Source organism: Schistocerca serialis, chromosome 2 (genome assembly GCF_023864345.2).
Source record: "Schistocerca serialis cubense isolate TAMUIC-IGC-003099 chromosome 2, iqSchSeri2.2, whole genome shotgun sequence".
NCBI classification, from domain to species: Eukaryota; Metazoa; Arthropoda; class Insecta; order Orthoptera; family Acrididae; genus Schistocerca; species Schistocerca serialis.
Genome location: NC_064639.1, coordinates 564,246,766 through 564,274,711, shown reverse-complemented (window position 1 = coordinate 564,274,711; position 27,946 = coordinate 564,246,766). Strand labels below are relative to the sequence as shown.

Below are 27,946 nucleotides of genomic sequence, written 5' to 3'. Positions count from 1 at the left end.
TGACTTGAAATACTTCAGTGTTTTTCCTGTTCCTCATGTGTTTGATATTTTGCTATTCTGAAGAAGCCTGGAAATTATGGTGTGACAGACAAAATCTTTATTGTAGTATCATTTCACTTTTTTATTCCACTATTGCAAAAAATACCTGGCAAAATATCAGAATGGCGACGAGTCCATCTACCCCACACGTCTGCTGCCGTATTTGAGTGTGCAGGTGTTGTGTTAAAACCACCGCCACTTCGTCTAGTCGACTGCGAGTTTGTTCGATTTCTTGGTTCCATAAATGATTGTCTGTACATCCTCTCATGATCCAAGAGCCTCTGCAGTCGACCAAATATATCTCGAACTGTCTGTCAAAGAAAAATTCAATCGTGTGTAATCTGAAGCAGGCATTCACTGTTTACAATCAGGCCGTACAAATAAGACACACAGTAACATCATTCATACCTCCTCAGTAATTACAAGTTAATTGGTGTGGCTAAAAATAACAAATTAAAGTCTCAAAATATGCAAAATTTTTATTCTTCAGCGTTTTTTAACTAAGGACACAAAAAATCCGCTATTATATTGGTGCTTACACTTCTTTGTTGAAGTGCCATCTGGAGCAAGTGCAAGCTACCTAAATTACCCCATAATTAATGGTTTCCGCACCTGGGAGAAACCAATTTCTTCACTTTTGTGGGAATACAATATGAACTCAAGACAGAATGAATAGAAAGAGTGGTAATTCAGGAATGAAATAATACAGCAGCAGTTCGCAAAAATTTCAGCTGTCAGAAAGAATGACCCGAATGAATCCAAACTCAGAGGAAGCGCAGGAGAGTGTTTTTGATGATAAATGATTAACACAACAAAGAACTGATGTACATGTACCTCCAGCTCAGCCCAGTGAAAGGACAAGCAAGAAAGCAGGTGCCAACACATTTCGTAAATGACAAAGAGCACAATGTCAGTATGAGTAAAGAGTATGAACACAAGCATCCATGGCATTGCATTGGTTTCCTTTGTCAAAAACCACGAAAACTTTAGACAGTGGTGGGTACGTGAACATTGTTGTTGGGATGCCAAGTGGCAAAATGTAGTGTTTTTGCAAGAAGCCAACTCCCAACTAACCTACAGTGATTGTCACACAGTGTTAGATGCTACAATTGTGACCGCCATCTGATAGCCTGCATTGCTGAGCAGTGTAGCTAACAAATGCTATACGTGATTGATCGGGGCATCAAGGCCAGATTAATCCCCCCCCCCCCCCCCCTCAACAAGATGAAATGTCAACAACAACAAAAAAAAAACACACACACACACACACACCTGACATATTGTTGGCTCACAGCTTGTTTGTCACTGTCCTCCAACTATCACTCCTGATGCTTTGCAGGCTTGTATGTAAACCATATGGAGGAAGACTGTCCCAGAATACACTTAAAGACCTTTCCATTTTGTGTCACAAGGTTTACTGACTCCGAGCACAGCATGCGGAGCATTCATAAAATCAAAGATCAGGTATATCTCCAAAGAGCCTAGGAATTGTGTAATGTTATGTATTTAGTGTTCACTTTAGTTACAGGTATCCTCCATGTATTGTAATTTTTACAAAGATTAGTGCTGATTTGGGCATGAAAACTTCTGTTCTGTTCTGAAACAGAGTATGATATGCAGAAGTGTGTAGGTAGGTGACAGATGTTAAGCATAATTTATAAAGTTTGAAGTAAGAATGTGATAGAACTGTTACAAATTTCATAATGCTCAAGCTCAGTCAGTGTCAATACTGTGAAGTTTACCTGCACCTCTCATGCACAAACGACAGCAGATTTTCCAAGTGAATTCATTTTTGCACAAGCCAAATCCATATGACTTTTCCATTTGCAATGGGCAAAAGAAACTGTGACATAGTTTGAGTGTTGATTCCTATTTTTTACTACCTCATTAACACTCATAGCGACTTGTAACAGCTCTAACAGCAAATTAACAGAACATGAAGAACTGGGACACCATAAATACAATTAAATGAATTCATAATTGTGAAAAAGGACAACCATCAGCAGTTGGAATGATGACAATGAAAATTTTTTGCTGGACCGGGCCTCAAACCCAAATTTTCCACTTATCGCGAGCGGCCACCTTACCATTTAGCTATCCACGCATGACTCACAGCTAGACCCCAACTTCCACATGTCGTCAATCATGCATCTAAGACCTGTACTTATACATCCATTATGTATATTCCCATAAAGGTCAGACTTTTAATTGAAAGTCGCTTGCCCGTATTGGCAGATAAATACGATACTGCAGTGCCTGTGTTGTTCTGATTATGATGCAAAGTTCCTCTAGACATGCTTGGATGTCCAAAGGAACAAGCACTGTGGCGACTACAGCCATTATGAAAGACATAAATACAATTGCCTTTAACTGCACTAATGGTTCCCGTATCTATTAAATCATTGACTCACATTATCATGAGGTCAAGCCACAACAAAATCCCCTGACTGACTTGACTGATGAACAGTCTGTTCATCATTAGTCAGAGTACATTCCTAACATCACATCTCAACTGTCAGAGTGTTCGCTGGACTATGTAGAACTTAGTAAGTATAGTCTGGTGTTTACTATCTAATGTGTTAAAATATGCAAAAACAAAAGATGCACAGAGACTTAACCTCATTCTAAGCCAGCACTAGGTTTATTAGACACAGATTATAGAGGAACAGTTCTGCAGAGCAGAGCATTGGGCAGCCACCACAAGTCTGCTTTACATTTTGAAAGATACTGCTGTCCAAAGCTCATAACAAGAGCATACCTGGGATATCAGCCAGAGAGAGGGAACTTATTTTATTTTGAGGAAGGGGAATTGGAAGACCAAGGATTGTTTGGGAGAATGCATCCACACCCGGTGTTGGCCAAGGTAAGGCGTGTGTCAAACAGCAGCTTGGGGCAACCCCAGCAGCATTTGGCTATTGCTATGGATAGCAGTGTGCCCATTATTCTTCCTGGCGTGTGTGTGTCTCATGCTGAACAAATATTAATTTTTCCTATACTCACATTCTAGTATTTTAAGACTGGCTGGTAAAATGTGAATTTGCTTTCGAAGGAACTTGCGAGAAATGGCCAATATCATGGCAACTGTTTATTCCATTTATTCATCATCAAGACAAACACATATGCCAGGAAGAATACTGAGCATTCTATACCCATAGCAATAGTTGATTGCAGATTGCTGCTGGGGTTGCCACGAACTGCCGTCTGACAAATGCCCTACCTCGGCCAAACCCAGACATGTTATCCCAAACAATGGTCCGTCACCTCCAATTCTATCTCTCTTGGGCTACAATGATACCAGCTAATCCACTTTATTAACTTTTTCCATTCATAAATATCAAGTCCTACATCAGTTCCTACAGTGGAGACACTTAGGTAACAATACTTGAAATAATTTTGCATCCGCACTAAATCACACATAACATAATTTCCTGATGGACTATTTTTCCTTCCCTATGCCATGGGACTGGTTTACCCGTTGGTCACCAAGGGGTGTTTGCCCCTGCAAACTGCATGAAAATTTTAGTTCTTGTGCCGGTTGTATTCTTATGGTAGCCTTCTATACTTTCCACCCCTCAGTTGGTAGTGGATGCTAATTCTCTGTTGAGAATTGTGGATCAATGAGTTCATGGTTTACAGTTGGTACACGCAGACAATATGGTGCTAATTTTAAGTTAATGTGACTTATGAAGTGTAGGCCTCAAGCAACTGTACAACAGGAAGAAAATTTGTGTAGAAATGAATGTTCAAAGGTGATGGTAGATTGAGAATAACCAGTTCTGCACACTAAATTTTCAGGGGACTGAAGTAGGAAGGGTTTCTTGAACTGCAGTAGCATATTGTTCACTACGTTCAAGGGAAACACAATAAAGGCTTCCTGACTGCTCAAGAACTAATCCAAAAGAAGACACTGGAGATAAAAAGGAATTTTCCAACTGCATATGTCACAAACTTCAAAGTAAGCACTAGATAGTGCTTGAGGATGTTGATCGTGGGGCTACATTATGATGCAGAATAAACGAGGGCAGATGCCCGAAAGAAAAAGATTCGAGAAAATTTGAAATTATAAGATAAGTTTGCTGGAAGTTGCTAAGAGCTCTCTTTCTGAAACACTAGATGACTTAATTTGCACAATTTGCGTTTTGTATGTTATGCTGCCTCAAGGCTTAGAAACAGTTTCCAACTATAGTAACTGTCTTGCCATGCTGAACCTTTAACATAAGATTATACCTCTAAATGAGCAAATTATGACAGTACTCTAAACTTTTAAATTCGGTCAATAACCAACTGAAATACTGTAAATCAACTTTTTGTTGCCTCTGGAAGCCATTAGATAAACAACCTGCAATGGAGATTGGGTGACCATAGCCATTTAGTGATACGGATAATCTAAAGAAATGGTACGACTGTTGTTTACTTGGCCATATGGACAAGGGCGATCAGAAGTCTGTTTATTTTGATATGCCGTTAAATTTTATTGTCAATGGGAAGGGCATTAAAAGTGTTCCTGTAAACAGTTCTGGCAGTGCAAATGCCGTAACAACAGAAATGATGGATGCACTAGTAGACAGGAGGAAGCTGCCCCCATATGTTATTCTTAACAAGAAAAGGATCTCATAAGAAAAACTGCCTGCAGGACTTATTTTTAAACATCAAGAAAGGGATGAAAGACAAACAACCTGATGCTAATTTGATTGTAGGCTGTTTCGAACAGAACACTAGGCTCTTTGCTTAACAGGGCGGAGGGGGGGGGGGGGGGGCAGTGCTGGATTCTTTCAAAGGGACATTTCATCCAGGAAGTTAAGGATCACAAGACAGACAAGCTAATAATTTCTGGCGGCATGACCTTCCAACTTCAAGAACAGATGATGTGCGTTGACCTTTCCTAACATTCACCTGAGACATCTTTACAGTAAGTGGCTTCTTCAAGGAGACCATGCCCTCACTCAAGGGGAAAGAGGGAGGACTGCATTAAGAAAAAGGCACAAAGATAAATACTGGCGCCAAAACCTCTGCGTCAGTAAATAAATTTAAAAAAAGGTGGAAGACAAGCTTTTTCTCCGCCTCGAGTTTTGACCACTGCATTTTCATACATTATCCAATGAAGAAAATACAAAATCCGTATTGTTCAACTTCGAATGTAGCAGCATTTCAATGTACTACGAAAATCCGTCTGGCAAGACTGTTTGGGATGCTTGTCAGCATGGCCAACTCTACGTTCTGAATTTTTTCCTACCTGTGAGAAGAGATGGTTGCTTATAGGAACTTTTATGAATTGTGAATCACATGCAGTATTCTCTTCACCATAAGAATAATACAAATATAAACATTTTGGCATGTATTCTTTCGTGTTTGCTGCTATCTCATTTAAACTCTGTTTGCCTAACAAACTAAGAAACTAGAGTGAGACAACAGCAAACGCGGAAGAATATACATATCATGTCATGTTTATGTTCGTATTATTCTTATGCCTAATAGTGATACAGTCAGAAATGAGACATGGCAATTGACTAGATTTTTAAATCTAAGATGACTCTAATTTCTGTGAAGAATGTAATGTGCTAAAGAGACGTCTGCAATGATTTTCAAACGGAGAAAAATTTTGGCTAAGCTCTCGTTCAGAACATCTTCTATCATACACAGCCTATTTTTTGGTTCTTGTTGATCATTATCAAAGAAAGCAGCAGTGTAAGTAACAACAAATAGCAGTCTCTTACCATTGTTTCACTAATGAGACGATTCCTCTCTCTTTTTTTAACTGTAAGTGGCGGTAGCGCGCACAAAAGCAAGCCATGCCACGAGCGGCGACAGGCCGTAAACACTCATTATCAGAATGCGACAAACAATGCATGACGAAGTACAGTAACGCATTTTCAGCTTAGAGTGACGTAAACACCTACAACAAAGAGAACAACACTTATCAGATCAAAGCAAAATAATCAATCGATTCAAACCAGACGAAGCACGTGAAAAAGGAAGGGTACCCCTATAGATACGGACAGAGCACCTGACGCATGGCAATGGCTACCTGGTAAAGCTTAACTGCTAAGCTTACAACTCGAAGCAAAATTACTGTAGCTGTATCTTCACTCATTCGACCTAAATTGTGTCTCATATTACAATGGACCAACTTTGTTTCGATTTGGAGGTGCGGCCTAAAACTTTTCTCTCTCCTTGAATTTCGAGTCTCAAATTTCAGGTGCGGCTTAGATGCGGGAATTTTTTTTCCCTTGATTTCGAGTCTCATTTTTCAGGTGCGGCTTGGATTCGAGTGCGGCTTAGATTCGAGTAAATACGGTATAGTTGTGCTTGAGCAGAGTGCCATGGAAGAGAATAGCACAGAGCAGAGCTGAAAGGTTCAAATATGTTTGTGCACAGAGCTGTCACCAGAGCATTTGAGGAACTCTTAGCTGTGTTTGGGGCATCCCAGCAGCATTCGGCTATTTCTACGCATAATAGTAGCATGCTCAGTATTCTTCCGAATAAACAGCATAAACAGACACCTCAAAATCAGCTTTTTCCCCAAAGTTCCCTTGAAAGCCAATTCTCAAAAATCCTTAAAAATTGAAAACGAAAAAATCTATAAGATTTTAATAGGCACAGATGACGTGCTTCCTTATCTTAGTGTAAATGCTGAATGAGGTTACTGAAACTTGATTATAGTTTGTATTTCACATTTTGCAAGATGTCGTCAAATGTGATAAAGGATGTCTGGAAGATTATCAAAACTTATCTGGGTACAACACCAATGAAAAGGATAGGCTGCTACTCACTTCATGAAGGTGGTGGTGTGTCACAGACAGGTACAATGAAAACGTCTGATAAACATTTAAGCTTTGGAATAATGGAAGTCCTCCTCCTAAAATAAAAAACACACACACACACACACACACACACACACACACACACACACACACACGACCACCATCTTCAGGAACTACAGCCTGACTGTCACGTGCATTTTCTAGTTTAAAAGGAGAATTCTTTTGTCCGCAAGCTTAAATGTTTAGCTGTTTCCTCCCCTGATGAAGGCTGTGGCCAAAAGCTTTGTTTAAGTGTCTTTTAATTGTGCCTGTCTATAACTTAACATGTCTTCTTTATGGTAAGTAGCAATCTATCTTTACCTACATTGTCAATACTTGATGCCAATATTCTAATAATTGCAATATCATCATTTGTTGAAGTCTATAGTAAGTACCTCCCTCCCTTTCCCAAATGATAATAACAGGATGTCTACTTACCTGTCCAGTCCCATATCTTGGAAACTGCTGACACACACCATTTTGTAAAGCAGGTGGATCTGATGCAATTGATGGCCCTACAGGGTCAGGCTGTCCAAGTGGAGGACCTGGTGTCTGTGTAGCTGTTGATCGTCCAACCGATTCCTGAAGCTGTGAGGCAGTCACATTCTTGGTTCTTTCACCATAGTTCTCACTAAGAGAAGCTTCAACAGATTTTTGAGAGACATTTTCTGTGATGCCACCCGTATGTAGAACTGTGCACTGTGAACTGTTACTGTTTTCAATAATAGTTGACTGTGAATGTGAACTTGAACTAGGAATACTTTCCCTTACTGTTGCTGACTGATCAGCCCTGCATCTAACATTCTGAGAGACTGAATGAGACACACCTTTTTTCATGGCAGGAGTGTCTAAATGGGTACAAAATGGTGCAGAGTCATTGCTTCCAGACACAGGTGACAAGGAAGAATGAGGGATCTCAGACACAGCTTGTGAAACTGTTTTGCCACCGGCACAGACATTTTTAATATCTGTACTGGTCTCTCCACTATCCAAACTTGATGGGAGAACTGGTTGCTGTACTTCTGCCTCAGGCAACTCAGTACAAGCCATGCTATTAAGAGGAACAAATTCCTCTGATGTAACTGATACACTTGGTTTTGATGAGCTGCTTTCCCCAGACTGTTCACTTATCTCTGAATCACAACTGAGTGTTTGGCCTTTAGTCATATTCACTGCAGTCTCAACTCTACTCTCAAACACAGTTTCCCTGTGGTTGTTTGGAGATGCTGGTAATATAGATTCAACATGCTGCTCATTGTAATTCCTTTCAGAATTATCATTGGAAGATTCTACCGAATGCTTCCATCTTAAACATGACTCTCCATTTTCACCACATTGATTACTGCTTCCATGGCTCCCTCTTTGTTGCATATGGTTAGTACAACTTCTGGTTGGTCTTGAAACTGGATTTCGTGGAGCGGCTCCAATTTGACGTATGAACTCATTGCACCTTCCACCAGGCTGAAAACAAAATCATTCGAAAGTAGCATTAAAAAAGATAACAAATATTAAAATATAAAATAATAAAAATGCAACATTTTCTTGGAATACAAGTTACCACCTCAATCTACAATTTATATTCAAACAAAGAATTTGTGGTATAATCTACTTGGATAGATAAAAAATCTACTCATCAAGCAACTGATAAATCTCCTCTGAACTGAGGTTCTGTGTGACTTTTTTGAACTGACCCCCCCCCCCCAATGAACAATGGACCTTGCCGTTTCTTGCCTCAGCGATACAGATAGCTGTACCGTAGGTGCAACCACAATGGAGGGGTATCTGTTGAGAGGCCAGACAAACGTGTGGTTCCTGAAGAGGGGCAGCAGCCTTTTCAGTAGTTGCAAGGACAACAGTCTGGGTGATTGACTGATCTGGCCTTGTAACACTAACCAAAACGGCCTTGCTGTGCTGGTACTGTGAATGGCTGAAAGCAAGGGGAAACTACAGCCGTAATTTTTCCTGAGGGCAATGCACCTTAACTGTATGGTTAAATGATGATGGCATCCTCTTGGGTAAAATATTCAGGAGGTAAAACAGTCCCCCATTCGGATCTCCGGGCGGGGACTACTCAGGAGGACGTCGTTATCAGGAGAAAGAAAACTGGCGTTCTACAGATCGGAGCGTGGAATGTCAGATCCCTTAATCGGGCAGGTAGATTAGAAAATTTAAAAAGGGAAATGGATAGGTTTGTAGCTGGACTTTGAATTTTCAGATATAAATTATACCATCGCAGCGGTATGAGCACACGACGGCAGAGAAAATACTAAAATTGTAACTCTTTTTTTGTTTTCTATCCGTTTTTTGTCACTTGAGAGCCGAAGCTTAATTCAGATGTAAAAAATTATTAGTTAGTCTTGGTCGGATTAAGACAAAAAAACTCACTGATGTGCAGACGTGTTGTGAAAGATTGTATGAAATTTGGAGGTTGAAAGCAGCAACGTAAAATGTATTGCATTCAACACCAAGATGGTTTTAGTTCATATACATTAGTAATTCCTGGACAATGAAAATTTATTGCAAGATTTTGGAGCAGCTAAGACTTTTCACGCAGAAATGAAGTAGGAGATTTTTGAAGACCTGGACGCCACACGCGAGACGACATGTTAACATGGTAAAGGAAATTGGTTTGACTTTTGCTCAGAAATGCCACAAGGACCACCCCAACAACAGCTTTTCAAAATCACGAAGACCGATAACTTTTCTGTAATACGAAGTCCAATTTGCATTTCATTCTTTCCCTTGTTCACCGTCATTTACGATTTTAAAACACCTTTTTTATTCATCATTTCTTCCCACATTTTCAATCTTTTCTTTTCTTTTCTTTTCTTTTCTTTTCTTTTCAACTGGCTCCTGCAACAGGACGTAATTTTCGGATGTGTCGTTTTTGAGCAAATTTGAAACTTTAATTTGTATTTTTTTTTCCCAACAAAGAATAACCAAAAATCCTGAAGTTTAAACAGTAACTACATGACCAACTTTATTGTACCCAAGCAAATGATTATACAACAATATTGTAAAGAATTTTGTAACTAATTCAATCTGTTTTTCTTTACATGGCATATATTGTTGCAAAACTGTTATTTTGAGACCTTTTGGTGATTATCCGATGGAGATGTATTAAGAAAATCCATAATTTGACGAATACGATTAATGCAGAAGTGATTGACCAGCCGCTGCAGGACAGAAAATTTAGGTGAGTCACACAATTATGTTTCATTCAAACATTCAATAGCCAACTGCAGAATCCATTTTTCCCTTTCCACACATCCTGTAGTTTTCTTCTAGATTTTTTCCAAAATTATCTATCTCTATTGTAGTTTGTGGCAATTATAGTATTGTTGTAGCATATGAAGATCGTGAATTTGACCACCAAACAGTCATTTGTTACGAAAAATTTTATTCGCCCTGCTGCATCTTTTTCAACCATTGTTTGCAATAGAGCAATCATTTACATTGACGAGAAAATATTTCAACATAAATTTGAGTCAAATCTTTATTAATCAGACATATATTATTCCCTTTTTGACTTACGATTATACATCCTATTACAATGGACGCGATAAGGTCGAGATAGTTTCGGCACATGAGTTAAGTGAACTAGATTCATCGTTCAACCAACAAGAAAATCCGCGTTTCCCACCATGGACGAGTTCACAGATCAATGCAATGAATTTGCCTCAAACTTGCAACATTTGTGATAATACACAGATGGCGACTTTAAATGACGAAATGTGGAATGGACGCGAGACTAGACCGTCAGCGCCATTGTTAACATCAATGTCAGAACCGAATATGAGACAAATTCAGCAACGTGACACAAATCGGACACAGGAGACTGACAAACTGGACCGACTATTAAGAGTTATTTGCAGACATGAAACGAGACGTTAGTCAGAAAATTGACGCAAAACTTTAAACAAAGGCTAGATAAAAGTGACAAAAAATTTGACGTATTAAACCGTACTATGACCGAAAATTTTGAACGAACGACAAAACAGATGACAGAATTAAATAACACCACTCAACAGCTCAGCCAGCGATCTGAGACATTGTCCAACCGAGTCACTAAACAGGAAGAAACTTTGGTTACATTCACACATGAAACAAAAAACAATATCACCCGATGTGAGAATCAGTTAACTCAAATAGTGAATGTGCAGCAGGAAGTAAACACCCGTGTGGAAGAGTTAGCTCAGGCCCACACTTCAGCTAGCTCCACCCAAGAAAAGCTGACTGAAGAAGTGGGAAATATTACCCAACAGCTCACAATGGTAGTTCTTGAACAAACCCACCTCAAAGAAAAGATAGAAAAATTAGAAGACCGAGCGGACCTCGCGTCACTAAACGACACCAACATGGCCGAAAAAATTGTACATGAATGTAAATTGTGTGACGACTATCTGGACAAAAAACTTGAAACAATTACACAGGACATACTTTCAAAAACAAAGACACATGTTAAAGACGAGACAAAACACATAGAAGACGAAGTGACAATACTACGAGACAATGTTGTGCTGTGTTTGGCGATTGGTGCAAACGAATCGTCAGGGAACGACAAAACAGCTAAAACCATGGCTAATGACACAGACAGAACATCTATTGTGGAATCACCTATTTCAAATCAAAATTACAATGTGCCGCTTTCTTTTCCACCAAACGAGCAATATTACGGTATGACACCTAGAGTAGCAAGAGACACAAACCACGTCAATACAGTTATGCCAACCGGCATGGCCGATGACACATTTGTAAGGCATGGGTATTTCCAGACATTTTCCAGTGAGGACAAGCATAAAGTCCACCCTACTGTGTTTATTAGATCGTTTGACGGTGTTTTTCCACGTAGTTGGTCAGAAGTCGATAAAATCAGATACGTCACCAATCTCATGAGAGGATGAACAGATAAGTGGGGTGCCGCTATGAAAGGCGGTGCCTTAAGTTTGAACAGTTTGAACAAGCCTTCTTGGACGAATTCTGGTCCAAGAATGAGCAACAGAGTCTAAGGAGAGAAGTGTGCAACCCCGAGACCTATGACCCTAAAAAAGAGACATTAAGACAATACTTTGAGAGGTACCTAGACAAGACACTGTACTGGTCCAAACCAGCCAACTTGCCAGCGATAATTGACACTTTAAAGAGCCACTTACCCTTTCCATACCGAGACAGATTAACACGAGTACCGGAGAATGACATTAAGACTTTCTTAAACTTCTTAGATCAAATGGACGTAGTTTACAGAGGCGATTCACGCCATTCAAATTTTACTCATATTAGTAACCAAAATCAGCACCCACCCCAAAGGAACCGTAGTGACGGTGGTTGGTGGAACCATCTGTCCGCGCCGCGACACAATACGATGCCTGCGCGCGAAACATATTCAAATGGAAACGTGTATGACGGTAGGAACAACCGCAGAAATTCGTGGAATAATAATAACAACAATAATTATCACCCATATCAAAATGGTAACTACATGCAAAATGAAAATCACAGACAGTACAACAACAACCGCAATAGGAGACGTGAGAATAACCGGTACAACCCGGGCTACTTTGATAGGAACATGCCATATAACAGACATAATTACCACCAAAACAATAACAATTCCAACAATCACCGACAGAATATGTGGAACACACAAAATTCACGCATGACAAATCATAACCCTCCACGGAATCCGCCGCCGTTCCCCAGTACAGTTATGCTCTCCCCGCCACGAAGTAGCAATAACAATTGCGGCGCGCCATCAGCTGACACGTGGGCGCCAACTGGTCGGAATGTAAACATAGTGGAGCTGGTCAATGAACCCGGCCAAACACAGCAGATGATGGAAAACAGTCGACAACCGAGCTAAGCGCTCGTGCTTCGGTCATGAGATGTTGTAAGAGCGCAACGGCTGAGACGGTTTGTTTCCTCAGGTACGATGACAAAATGACAGCAGAACAGGAATTAACCAATGAGAAAAACATTAAATCAGACAGTTGTGTTAAAGAATTCATACAAGCAAAGGCATGGGTTAAGTTTAACGATTATGATGTACAAATTTTACTTGATACTGATGCTGCTGCAAGTGTGATGTCAACCGCATTCTATAATGAATTGAAACTAATTATAAACATACCTACTTTACCTGTACAGAATTGCCACGTGGTTAGAGCCGTAGGTACTAAATCTAAGAACATACGCATGCAAGCCCTTGTTAACTTCACATTTTCCAATACACAGTTCAAGTGTAATTTTCTGATTGTAGACAAGCTTATTGTACACTGCATCCTAGGGATGGATTTCTTGAATGAACACAACGCAATCATAGATTTAAGTAATGGCATAGAGTCATTCCATGTCAAATCAACACACTTTAAATAAAAATTTTACCTCACCCTCTTAGATTTTGCTGAAAGTTGGTATACTTATTGTGGGCGCTGAAACTAAGAAAAATACCTAATTTCAATTTTTTACCTCAAACCAGTCCTGAAATATGGTCACGTAAACTTTTCAAAAACTGGCCAAAAATGTGTGAATGGACTTTTTTTAAATTGCCCTAGAAGCTGCCCTAATTTAGCTAGAGAACTGGGAAATGTGTCACTTTGCAGCATTTTTCATGCTCTTTCCAGTGATAGACAAAAAAACATAACTTCTAATTAATAACCTTTTTCAAAATGGTAATTAATATTTTGATTTAATTTTTTTACAAAAAGTACATAATTGAAAATTTTCAAAATATTTCCATAACTACTTCATACTGTTGTAAATCACATGGCAAAATATAAATGTGGGATGATGTGGGTTCATTGTTAAAAAAAATTATTCTGGATTCTTGTTTTTCACTAATGGCCCTAGTTTGACCAAACTGACCTAGTACATCAGTAGAGGACCGTATACATAGGGCTTCATGTCTGTACAATAATTCAGAGACTGGAGCCGTTGTTGAGATTATGAAGTCTGCATTGTTACCTTCTAAGGCTTTGTGTGCTTACAGCATTATTGTGCACTGTGGTTGTATTGCAAATCAATTGTTACCTCTGTGTTGACCAGTCTGTATCTATTATATTTAATAGTTCATTTCCAAGTAAATCTATACATTGAAGGACAGTTTATAAGTGGTTTTTGTATAAATATGGAACCAAGTAAAAAGTGCAGTGCTGTAAGAGTGCAGTGTTGTAATCCATTGAAGAAGTCAAATCATTTTATTAGAGACAGAAAAAAAACTGAGAAATGTCACAACATGGATGCCCAAATTATTTCCTCAAATACCAAGTGGTGCCAAGATTTGTGATAAATGTAGGAAAGATGTAACCAAATTGAAAAATACACCAGAGCCCATCAGTGATGCAAGTGTGGAAGAAGAATCTTCTGGATCAGAGATAATCATCAGAGACCAAGACCCTGACTTCACTCCAACTTCAGTAGCTGTTAAAACATTTAACACAACACTTCACGAACTAGGTGAGTCCCCAATTGACAAGAGAAAACTAACATCTAGGCATTATGCCAAATCAAAAGTGAAGAAAATCTCACCAACGACACGTAAACTTTTTGTTGCTCCTGAAACTTCTTTGTCAGACTCTGATACTGATGAATCCGTTCTTGAAAATCTTACACGAAACTTTAAAAATTCTATAAGTAGATCAAAAAAACTACTGATTCTTACAAGTTTACCTGAAAAGTGGTGTGTCAGGAAAATAATGAAGGAATTTAATGCCCCTAATTACATTGTTCGGCAGTCCAAAAAAATTTTGAAAGAGAAAGGATTCATGGAAGGTCCAAACACAAAACCAGGGAAGTGTTTACCAACAGAAACTGTCAAAATAGTACATTCATTTTATGAAAATGATGAAGTTAGCAGGGCAATGCCAGGTATTAAAGATTGTGTGACAATTACAGAAACAAGTGGAAATAAAACAAATATATCAAAAAGACTTATTTTGTGTAACCTTAAAGAAGCTCACAAGCATTTTAAAGACAAGTTTCCTAACATAAAAATAGGTTTCTCTAAATTTGGTGAGTTGAGACCAAAACATTGTGTATTAGCTGGCCGGAGTGGCGTGCACACACACTGTCTGTGTGTGCACAACTCAACAAAACATAAAATTAATGAAAGAAAATGCCAAACTAAATACAGTAACAAACAGCAACTTAAACAGTTATAAGCAGTGCATTGCAAAAATGCTTTGCAACCCATCATCAGTTGATTGCAACATGGGAAACTGTGAATACTGCCCAGGAGAAACTGTCATATGTAAAATTTTAAAAGACTCCTTTCGTGAAAACTTAATTGAACAAGTTCAGTTCTGACAGTGGATGTCAGTTGACCGATGTAATCTGTAAATTGTTCAGAAAACTTCTGAAGAATTCATAGATTTATTTTGTAGTAAGATGTCGACTTTGATTCGGCATGACTTCATTGCCAAGCAACAACGAACATTCCTTAACTCCACAAGAGAAAACCTTATGGAATCTGAATTTGTTGTCATATGTGATTTTTCAGAAAATTATAGTATAGTTCTACAGGATGAAGCTCAGAGTTTCCACTGGACAAAGACAACAGATTACCATTCATCCTTTTGTAATATATTTCAAACAGGAAAGCAAAATTGAGCATATGAGCTTTGTCATTGTTTCTGATTGCCTGGAGCACAATACAACTGTGGTTTACACCTTTCAAAAGAAGCTAATTTCATATCTAACAAATAAATTTCAAAAGACTCCAAAAAAGATATACTATTATTCTGACGGTTCTGCCACTCAGTATAAAAATAAGAAAAACTTCCTGAACCTTTGCATTCATGAGGAAGACTTCAACATAAAAGCTGAGTGGTACTTTTCAGCCAGAGCACTTGGGAAAGGGCCTTGTGATGGAGTAGGGGGTTCAGAAAAGAGACTGGAAGCTCGTGCAAGCTTGCAAAGGCCATACCAAAATCAGATCCAAACCGCACGAGAGCTATTTGAGTGGGCAGTAGATAATATCACAAATGTTGATTTTGCATATTCCACTCAAGAAGACTACGATGCTTCAGAAATATTCTTAAAAAGCCGACTTGAAGAGGCATTACAATCAAAGAAACACAGCAATTTCACGCTTTCATTCCCAACACTACATCAAAATTAATAATCAAATATTTCTCAGGTGATATGCAGAGTTGGGAGAGGGAAGTAACTACATCACCAGACAAACTGAAGTTACAAGATGTATCAGGCTATGTCACCACTGTATATGGCAGAAACTGGTGGCCTGGATACATTTTAGAAAAAAAACGAAGAGCTTGATGAAGTGAAAATAACTTTTCTTCATCCATGTAGACCAGCTAAGTCATTCTCTTATCCTGCACATGCAGATGTCCTGTGGGTGTCAGTTGTGGATGTTCTCACAAAAGCGAATCCATTTACTCTGACAGGGAGAACATACATTCTTAATGAAAGTGATGTAAACCAAACCCAGTCAGCTTTATTAAAACGTAATATGTGAAGTTCCAAGACAATTTATTGGGAAACTGCTTTCAACTCAAAACTTAATTTTTGTCTCAGGTTAGTGTTAATGCATATTTTATAGAAAGTTGTTTCAGAATTATTGTTAGTACCTATTGCGTTAAATTTAGCTATGTACAGATACCTGTTACTCAAAAACAAGCATTAGGTATTTAATTTGTTTAATAGTTCCATTTCAAACATCATGGACCAGAACTATTATGTAAATACTTGTACTTATTCATACTTTATTTCAGTTTGTAGTTAAATGCTCAATTTCTTGTTTTTGTTATATCAGTTAATATACTGTTAGTGAAGTCACATGAAATTAAAATAAGCAATCAACTTAATTATAAAATATGCTGATTGGTTTTGATTTAATAAGGTGATGTTTTGATATTTCTAATACTTTCTTTACTTACCTTTCAGTATATTTAAAAAAATTCATGTTTGTTAAAGGTCAATTTGGTCAAACTAGGGCCGTTAGTGAAAAACAAGAGTCCAGAATAATTTTTTTTAACAATGAACCCATCATCATCCCAGATTTATATTTTGCCATGTAATTTACAATAGTATGAAGTAGTTATGGCAATATTTTGAAAATTTTCAATTATGTACTTTTTGCAAAAAAATTAAATCAAAATATTAATTACCAGTTTGAAAAAGGTTATTAATTAGAAAATATGTTTTTTTGTCTATCACTGGAAAGAGCATGCAAAATGCTGCAAAATGACACCTTTCCCAGTTCTCTAGCTCAATTAGGGCAGCTCCTAGGACAATTTTAAAAAGGTCCGTTCACACATTTTTGGCTGGTTTTTGAAAAGTTTACATAGCCATATTTCAGGAATGGTTTGAGATAGAAAATTCAAATTTGGTATTTTTCTTAGTCTCAGTGCCCACTATAAGTATACCAACTTTCAGCAAAATTTAAGAGGGTGAGGTAAAACAGGTGTGTTGATTTGACATGGAATGACTCATATGTCAATTATCTGTAGGAGAACAACTAATCAATGTTGAACTTAACAAGACGATTGAAACACGAAAAAAAATTACAAAAGTGAAATTTAGGGCCATGTTAGCCTTTATTATACTTACACATGACAGAAGACCCTGAGGAAGCAAAAGATAGGAGAGTTATTAAGGCCGTTTTGCGACTCCTACAACACCTCCACTTAAGTGAACAGATGACAAAATTACATCTACTTTGAAGACAACATTTGACTTTTCAGGTAATGCAAGGTAAGTGCAAAGGAGCAGTGACCACCTGTGCAACCGGCATCGAGCAACGGACACTGAGAAAGAGATATTTTACTGTCAATTATAATACTATGTTCTTTATTTATGTTTTATAGAAAGAAATGATATATATATACACAACATACATGATGTTTAACCTTCACTAAAGTAGAAGGAAGTTCATGGTTGAACTCGTGAGAGGAAATTTGATACGTTATTATATAATACACATTATGAGAGAGACAATCTCTGTGAGGTACATTTTCCATTTGTATAGACGGTATCCACAAGAAGTGGAGATATCGAGGAAGTACTGAGCAGATATGTGATTTACTCATGCAAGGGTTTGTTAAGATATAATACACCTAGTCATATGAACAGTCAGAACACAAACTGAGAATCTGTCATGATGTTACACTTCACAGACTTGACGTAAGGACACTTACATTTACCCATGATTTGGTAAATTATAAGCACCGCCTTTCACACACCCCTTGAAGGTGATGCAAATGTTATAATGTATTATGTTCTCTTTTTTATGTAGTAGCTGTAGGATTTGGTAGTTTATAGGTAGTGAATAGTTTCTTCAATTCTATCTTTCTTTCTCCATTATCCTACCACCTCCTGCAGCTGGGTATTGTTTGTTTATGGAATGTAAGAATATATTGTGTGACAGTAAATTTTCAGGTATGAATAAAAAGACATGAATATTGATGGCATTACAAGCCTGGTCAGCCACTAGCCAAGATGTGGAATCAAAAGACAGAAATAAATAATAAATGAAGGAAAGCCCGTGCTTTAAATATTAAGTCTGATATCCCTTGACACGTCCAAACCTTAATACCCCAATAAAAGAAAGCCAATGGGACTTAGTATAATTTTTTAGCGTAAATATTTCACACGCATATTCTTGTAAATTTATGTGTATTTGTATATGTGTTAAAACCTTGCATATTGTTAACATATTTTGAAATGTGTCCACGAAGAGTAAGCTTTCATAATTAACGATGTAAACATGCTGGGACACAGTGAACATTGTTAAAATGTAAATATGGCAAAAAAGTATTGCAAACTGTGTACATTACAAACGACAAAATTTGTGAAACCTATGGTGCATAAACCAAATAACTGTTTGTAAACCGATATAAACTGTAATTTACTTCGACGATAATGAGGATTTTCACACTGCAAATGAACGTTTGTTGGCAAGTGTACACAATGTGATGAAACACCTACCTTTGCGAACATCGACGCCGTTGTTCCTAGCCGACCTTCAGATGCTTTGGAGACAAACTCAGCACATGTCATAGGCGATGTGGAGGCTAAAAACTACATCGACCATATATGCCCTGGGAACAATAGTCATGAAAACGCACTACGGCTTGGAGCGTTGTGTCGTAACAGAAGGCATGGACATTGCTTCAGATCATGCACACGCTCAATCTCATGGTGTCACCGGACTTAACATGCCATTTATGCTGGAATAACAACTTGTAATGAACACTATGTGAAAGTGAATACTGTGCAAGACTGTCATAACACAGCGATTTTGAAACTGCCGCACGCGAAATTCAGTGATGCTATTGCGCATGCGCAAAGACTATGTGCTGCCAGAGATGCATTGGGAAACCAACGCTGGAAGCGCACAACATTAACTGCGCTGGTGAGCAGCTTGCTCAAACAAACTCTACGTAAATATATGTGTATTAATTTTGCAAAAGGGATCAAAACTGTAACGACTGTATTTAGTATATACACTCCTGGAAATGGAAAAAAGAACACATTGACACCGGTGTGTCAGACCCACCATAATTGCTCCGGACACTGCAAGAGGGCTGTACAAGCAATGATCGCACGCACGGCACAGCGGACACACCAGGAACCGCGGTGTTGGCCGTCGAATGTCGCTAGCTACGCAGCATTTGTGCACCGCCGCCGTCAGTGTCAGCCAGTTTGCCATGGCATACGGAGCTCCATCGCAGTCTTTAACACTGGTAGCATGCCGCGACAGCGTGGACGTGAAGCGTATGTGCAGTTGACGGACTTTGAGCGAGGGCGTATAGTGGGCATGCGGGAGGCCGGGTGGACGTACCGCCGAATTGCTCAACACGTGGGGCGTGAGGTCTCCACAGTACATCGATGTTGTCGCCAGTGGTCGGCGGAAGGTGCACGTGCCCGTCGACCTGGGACCGGACCGCAGCGACGCACGGAGGCACGCCAAGACCGTAGGATCCTACGCAGTGCCGTAGGGGACCGCACCGCCACTTCCCAGCAAATTAGGGACACTGTTGCTCCTGGGGTATCGGCGAGGACCATTCGCAACCGTCTCCATGAAGCTGGGCTACGGTCCCGCACACCGTTAGGCCGTCTTCCGCTCGCGCCCCAACATCGTGCAGCCCGCCTCCAGTGGTGTCGCGACAGGCGTGAATGGAGGGACGAATGGAGACGTGTCGTCTTCAGCGATGAGAGTCGCTTCTGCCTTGGTGCCAATGATGGTCGTATGCGTGTTTGGCGCCGTGCAGGTGAGCGCCACAATCAGGACTGCATACGACCGAGGCACACAGGGCCAACACCCGGCATCATGGTGTGGGGAGCGATCTCCTACACTGGCCGTACACCACTGGTGATCGTCGAGGGGACACTGAATAGTGCACGGTACATCCAAACAGTCATCGAACCCATCGTTCTACCATTCCTAGACCGGCAAGGGAACTTGCTGTTCCAACAGGATAATGCACGTCTGCATGTATCCCGTGCCACCCAACGTGCTCTAGAAGGTGTAAGTCAACTACCCTGGCCAGCAAGATCTCCGGATCTGTCCCCCATTGAGCATGTTTGGGACTGGATGAAGCGTCGTCTCACGCGGTCTGCACGTCCAGCACGAACGCTGGTCCAACTGAGGCGCCAGGTGGAAATGGCATGGCAAGCGGTTCCACAGGACTACATCCAGCATCTCTACGATCGTCTCCATGGGAGAATAGCAGCCTGCATTGCTGCGAAAGGTGGATATACACTGTACTAGTGCCGACATTGTGCATGCTCTGTTGCCTGTCTCTATGTGCCTGTGGTTCTGTCAGTGTGATCATGTGATGTATCTGACCCCAGGAATGTGTCAATAAAGTTTCCCCTTCCTGGGACAATGAATTCACGGTGTTCTTATTTCAATTTCCAGGAGTTTAGATTTAGAAAGTAAGTATTGACAAAGATTATTCCCTATGAATGCACGTGGCCTTTCCTATGAAAATTTGTATATATTGACATTTAGGTATATCTATTATATTGTTTGCTAGCCTGCCATGCTACATGTTTTAGCGTGACAGTCGAGGGGGCGATGTAGCGGGACTTTGAATTTCGCCGCGCTACACTCGTTAAAATTGTAACTCTCTTTTTTTTTCTATCCGTTTTTTGTCTCTTGAGAGCCGAGGCTTAATTCAGATGTAAAAAATTATTAGTTAGTCTTGGTCGGATTAAGACGAAAAAACTCATTGATGTGCAGACGTGTTGTGAAAGTTTGTATGAAATTTGGAGGTTGAAAGCAGCAACGTAAAATATATTGCACTCAACACCAAGATGGTTTTAGTTTGTATACATTAGTAATTCCTGGACAATGAAAACTTATTGCAAGATTTCGGAGCAGCTAAGACTTTTCACGCAGAAATGAAGTAGGAGATTTTTGAAGACCTGGACGCCGCACGCGAGAAGACATGTTAACATGGTAAAGGATGAACTCTTATCTATGCCATTTCCCCCTGTTAGTCACATTTGTTATTCTCAGTTTTTATTTTATTTTATTTCCCCCCCCCCCCCCCCCCTTCCAAATAATTTTTGTAGTGGAAATTGGTTTGACTTTTTCTCAGAAACGCCCCAAAGAACCACCCCAACAATAGCTTTTCTGAATCACGAAGTCCGATAACTTTTCTGTATTACAAAGTCCGATTTGCATTTGATTCTTTCCCTTTTTCACGGTCATTGATTCTTTCCCTTTTTCACAGTCATTCACAATTTTAAAACCCCCTTTTTATTCACCATTTCTTCCCACATTTTCAATCTTTTCAACCTTTTCTTTTCTTTTGTTTTTGTTTCTTATTAACCAGTACAGGTTAAAGTTGGATATAGAGGGAATTAGTGAAGCTCCGTGGCCGGAGGAACAAGACTTCTGGTCAGGTGAATACAGGGTTATAAATACAAAATCAAATAGGGGTCATGCAGGAGTAGGTTTAACAATGAATAAAAAAATAAGAATGCAGGTAAGCTACTACAAACAGCATAGTGAACGCATTATTGTAGCCAGGATAGATATGAAGCCCACACATACCACAGTAGTACAAGTTTATATGCCAACTAGCTCTGCAGATGACGAAGAGATTGATGAAATGTATGATGAGACAAAAGAAATTATTCAGATAGTGAAGGGAGACGAAAATTTAATAGTCAAGGATGACTGGAAATCGGTAGTAGGAAATGGAAGAGAAGGAAACATAGTAGGTGAATATGGAATGGAGGTAAGGAATGAAAGAGGAAGCCACCTGGTAGAATTTTGCACAGAGTATAACTTAACATTAGCTAACACTTGGTTCAAGAATCATGAAAGAAGGCTGTATACATGGAAGAGGCCTGAAGATACTAGAAGGTTTCAGACAGATTATATAATGGTAAGACAGAGATTTAGGACCTGGATAGACTGACAGAACCAGAGGTTGTAGAGAGTTTCAGAGAGAGCATTAGGGAACGATTGACAAAAATGGAGGAAAGAAATACAGTAGAAGAAGAATGGGTAGCTTTGAGAGATGAAATAGTGACGGCAGCAGAGGATCAAGTAGGCAAAAGACAAGGGCTACTAGAAATCCTTGGGTAACAGAAGATATACTGAATTTAATTGTTGAAATGAGAAAACATAAAAACGTAGTAATTGAAGCAGGCAAAAAGGAATACTAACATCTCAAAAATGAGATCGAAGGAAGTGCAAAATGGCTAAGAAGGGATGGCTAGAGGACAAATGTAAGGGTAAGATAGATACTGCCTACAGGAAAATTAAAGAGACCTTTGGAGAAAAGAGAACCACTTGTATGAATATCAAGAGCTAAGATGGAAACCCAGTTCAAGCAAAGAAAGGAAAGCAGAAAAGTGGAAGGAGTATATAGAGGGTCTATACAAGGGCGATGAGGACAATATTATGGAAATGGAAGAGAATGTAGATGAAGATGAAATGGGAGATATGATACTGTGTGAAGAGTTTGACAGAGCACTAAAAGATCTAAGTCGAAACAAGGCCCCGGGAGTAGACAACATTCCATTATAACTACTGATAGCCTTGGGAGAGCCAGCCCTGACAAAACTCTACCATCTGGTGAGCTAGATGTATGAGACAAGCAAAATACCCTCAGACTTCAAGAAGAATATGATAATTCCAAACCCAAAGAAAGCAGGTGTTGACAGGTGTGAAAATTACCAAACTATCCATTTAATAAGTCACAACTGCAAAATACTAATGCGAATTCTTTACAGACGAATGTAAAAACTGGTAGAAGCAGACCTCAAGAAATATCAGTTTGGATTCCGTAGAAATGTTGGAACACGTGAGGCAATACTGACCATACGACTTATCATAAAAGATAGATTATGGAAAGGCAAACCTACGTTTCTAGTATTTGTAGACTTAGAGAAAGCTTTTGACAATGTTGACTGGAATACTCTCTTTCAAATTCTAAAGTTGGCAGGGGTAAAATACAGGGAGCGAAAGGCTATTTACAATTTGTACAGAAACTAGTAGTAGTTATAAGAGTTGAGGGACATGAAAGGGAAGCAGAGGTTGGGAAGGGAGTGAGACAGGGTTGTAGCCTATCCCCGATGTTATTCAATCTGTATATCGAGTAAACAGTAAAGGAAACAAAAGAAAAGTTTGGAGTAGGAATTAAAATCCATGGAGAAGAAATAAAAACTTTGAGGTTTGCCAATGACATTGTAATTCTGTCAGAAACAGCAGGACCTGGAAGAGCAGTTGAACGGATTGGACAGTGTCTTGAAAGGAGGATATAAGATGATCAAAACAAAAGCAAAATGAGGATAATGGCATGTAGTCGAGTTAACTCAGGTGATGCTGAGGGAATCACATTACGAAATGAGACACTCAAAGTAGTAAATGAGCTTTGCTATTTGGGGAGCAAAATAACTAATGATGGTAAAAGTAGAGAGAACATAAAATGCAGACTGGCAATGGCAAGGAAAGCGTTTCTGAAGAAGAGAAATTTGTTAACATTGAGTATAGATTTAAGTGTCAGAAAGTCATTTCTGAAAGTATTTGTATGGAGTGTAGCCAGGTATGGAAGTGAAACGTGGATGATAAATAGTTTAGACAAGAAGAGAATAGAAGCTTTCGAAATGTGGTGCTACAGAAGAATGCTGAAGATTAGATGGGTAGATCACATAACTAATGAAGTATTGAATAGGATTGGGGAGCAGAGAAGTTTGTGGCACAACTTGACCAGAAGAAGGGATAGGTTGGTATGACATGTTCTAAGGCATCAAGAGATCACCAATTTAGTATTGGAGGGCAGCGTGGAGGGTAAAAATCGTAGAGGGAGACCAAGAGATGAATACACTAAGCAGATTCAGAAGGATGTAGGTTGCAGTAGGTACTGGGAGATGAAGAAGCTTGCACAGGATAGAGTAGCATGCAGAGCTGCATCAAACCAGTGTCTGGACTGAAGACCACAACAACAACCCCTTTTCCTAAACCTCTCCAGTCCTTCCCCTTCACCCCTCTTCCTACCCCTTCAACCATTCTGTCAGAAGACGGAGGTATGGGCACCGAAAGCGTGTATACATAAAACCTTTTTATGTGTGTGTTCTCCTGCTGCTGCTTGGTAAGTACTTTTCTTATCTATCCATTTATATTACATTGTCAAAAATTAATTATTTTCATTTATGGTGATATATCATGTCATTCTGCTGAAAACTGAACTGATGCAGAAACACATGAAGGACTTTCTCGACAGATAGAACTGCACAGAGTCAAACAATCAGCTTTGCTTTTTATCAGGAATTGTAAATTTTTCAAGACTCTTAAATGGGACATATATGAGTATCAGTTGCTGCCATTCCTCAAACCATCACACAGGATATGCTAAAAACCCTGCTGAACCAGCTTTGAAAAGTAAGAATGACTTAACCAGTGCAAAGAGTTGGCTCCAAAACAAAGTTTTCATTCTGTCAGCAGAGCATGTAACAATCTGAACCATCCTGAAAGGTTAAAAACACCTTCTGAATAATTTTTTACAAATTATTCTATCACCAACTTCACGGCCTCATTAGCATTGGTGGCTGCTAAAACCCAGATAATAGATTGGATTCCAAATGTGCATGACGTATCTTTCTGAAGTAGAAGGCTGCATAACACAGTCTAAATACATTGTGGCAATTTCAGTCCATTACATAAAATATTGCCAAGATTGAGGTTTTCTTGGTTGAAGTACCAAATTTATATGAACTGATTCTTGTTGTGTGAGAGGGCAAATTTTGCTTTACTAATGTTCACAGCAAACAGTACCCACCCCACTACTGTAAGTCTTTACCTGACGCATGAACTGACAGAAAGTCAGTAGTTACTAATCCTGGTCGATATAAAAAAAGAGGCAGAAAATGAAGTCTGAATATTCTGTACAGGTACACAAAATGGGTGCTCAAACATATTGTTATTTAAAAAAATTAATTAAAAGCTCATCCTTGCTTTTGTATGAATAAGGCAAATTATTATATGCAACTTTCAATCGCAACCAAGCAACAGAAAATATACCTAACAATCTGAAATCTCCAAGGTCTGCAATGTTGTGTAGACCCTATAAGAACTTATTGCTTAATGTAGCAGTAGGCAATTCCAAAATCTGTGTTGAGTACCCAAACACCAAACTCAATATCAGGCAATTGATGTGCCTCATAGAGGCTTACTGCCTTTAAAATGGTGGATACAGCATGACCTCTGCCTCATGAAAATCAATGGACAGTAGGAGACATGCAGAAATATTCTTTTCTTGCAAATCAGCAATTGTTCATTTTTAAAAGGCATGGTGTTTGGCCAAAGGTATGCACTGTTCCTAAATAAATATCTGCTAATAGTGGGTGCACACATTACCTTTATAGCCTAATATCTATGCGAGCACTCGTCACCAGAGAATGAAACTAGTACTACTCAAACTGCTATTATATGCCATTATTACTGCTCTGCATATGTTTTGCATCAGAAATTAACCTTGTTACACAAAAGTCTTAGCCTGAAATGTTTCAGTATCTTTTCATGTATGTGGATGCCCATTAACATGTCTACATTCCAGAAAACACAGCACGAGTTACTTTATGCACACACAAAAACTAACGTATGCTATATTACCTGGGCTTTCATACCACATGCTATATATTTCCAAAATGATTTACTGAGTATAAAAATTTTGTAAAACCCCTATTGTACACAAGGTTTTATCTATCAAGGACACATGCAGATACACATTGTATGCTCTATATGCTACGCAATGTGCCCGACTGCACTTGTAAAATTTCTTGGATTTTTTGCTGCGCATTACATTCCTTTCAGTTATCAAGAACAGATTTCTTAATTTTGCCCATCAGTCGCTTCACTTACCCTTGTACAGTAACTCCACAATTAATTGTTCTAATGTTAATAAATCATTTCAATAAACAGAATGATGATAATAGCAGGATACCTTCTCAACTATTAGCACAGCCACTGAAGTTAATGGCTGCCTATGAGGAGGATTAAATGTTACTATAAAATATTACTCTTAATGAAAACTGATCATAGAAAACAAATAAATTTAAATGTTACGCAAAACTCACAGAAAAGGCAAATGAAAGCCGTACAACAACTGTGTGACAGTGAATGTTACAAATACTTCGTCATGGTCTTAGGAAGTGGGTACAGAATTTTCAATGAAATAATCAACGCCAAGTGGTACAGTCCTTTATCATAAATTTTAGACTACCCACCCATTCAGAACTGGGCTATACTACCTTCACAGGCATGATTACCCAAAACACCACTACCAGTGTTTCACAGCAAGTAGTGGGCAAAAGAATAATACCATTCTCATACATTGAATAGAGTTATGCAAAATATCAGTTCAATATATTAAACTTTTGACTACAAAATACACTAGTATGATGACAATCAACTATAGTAATAACTTCAATTAACTAATATAACATCTTTTACTTACTTTAACAATCCAGATACATACCTCTTCTCCCGATCTCCCAGTAGAGCTGCGATACGTCTGAGTGAGGGTCTGCAGAAACCATGGTCTTCTGTAACAGATACTCCAGTGTCATAATACCTACGTATATAAGCCAGGCTGAGGGTCATATATAATATAGAGAAGTATTAAATTTCCGCTCCACATTTTCAAGGAAGAAAGGAAGAAAAGGAATGATGAAAAAGTATGCCAACATTCAGGATGTGGTACAATACTTCAGTTGGCTAACTATTAGATTACAAAATTCGTATAATGTGACTTAGAACTGACACTTTGTCAGGAACACATGGCGCTGTGGAACGGAGTTGCCATTTCCTCTACAGGAAACATGCACAATCTTGCATTTCGCTCAAATCATAAAAATTTGTAAACTATTCGATGTAAAAAGATAGAAATGGCATAAGTGTCTTTAGGAAGAGCTGCACTATGTTTCCATTTCAGTTTTATTTGCAGTAGGAATGTTTTAAGGCAATATATAGAAAGCTTACAAAAGTGGTCTCCCTGAAGACGTTACTGAATATTTGACATGTGGGAAACTTTTTGTTACTGAATATAGGTAACCCGGAGATAACTTAAGTGAGATGCATGAAACTGCACTCGTGCATTAAAATCTCAGGTGGGTGCCCACTTTGTATCATTGCTAAAATTAGTGTGTTAGGTTACTACTCAGTATTGCAACAATTATAATGACAAATATTGAGAGGGAATTAATTTGTGCAATTAAGACCAACTTCCTGATCTGAGTTTCATTCGGACTCCGTTGCTTATTACAGTCTTCTTATTAATGGTCGAAAACTAATGAAAATATAGTTTTTCCAGGTATTTAAAGTGCAAAACACCAACATTCAGTTGCACACACCTGTGCATTTTTTCTGTGATGACAATGGAATAACTCTACTCACAAAGTTCATGTCACTATCACTGATATTTGAAGTGACGCTCCCACTTCATCCTGCCACGCTTTTTCTGTGATGTGCTGTGGATGACTGACGGATTTTTTCCAGTCTTCCGAGGTAACTTTCCTCATATTGCCGAGTTCTTTGACTGCAGTGAGCTTGATTTTACTATTATTTTTATTATTATTATGGTTGGTCGTATGTTTCTGCCAGCCATCAATTCCATGTATGCGGAACCATA

General features: G+C 38.9%; 1 protein-coding gene across 1 annotated transcript in view; it reads right to left on the bottom strand.

Moving 5' to 3' along the window:
- Nucleotides 1-27,946, bottom strand: part of LOC126457564 (uncharacterized) — a 332,561-nt gene that overhangs the window by 89,606 nt on the left and 215,009 nt on the right. Inside the window, exons 13-15 of the mRNA XM_050093978.1 lie at nt 26,795-26,861; nt 7,278-8,300; nt 146-350 (exon numbers count right to left, since the gene is read on the bottom strand). Of these exons, the coding sequence (XP_049949935.1) occupies nt 146-350; nt 7,278-8,300; nt 26,795-26,861 (1,295 nt within the window). The remainder of the gene's footprint in view (nt 1-145; nt 351-7,277; nt 8,301-26,794; nt 26,862-27,946) is intronic.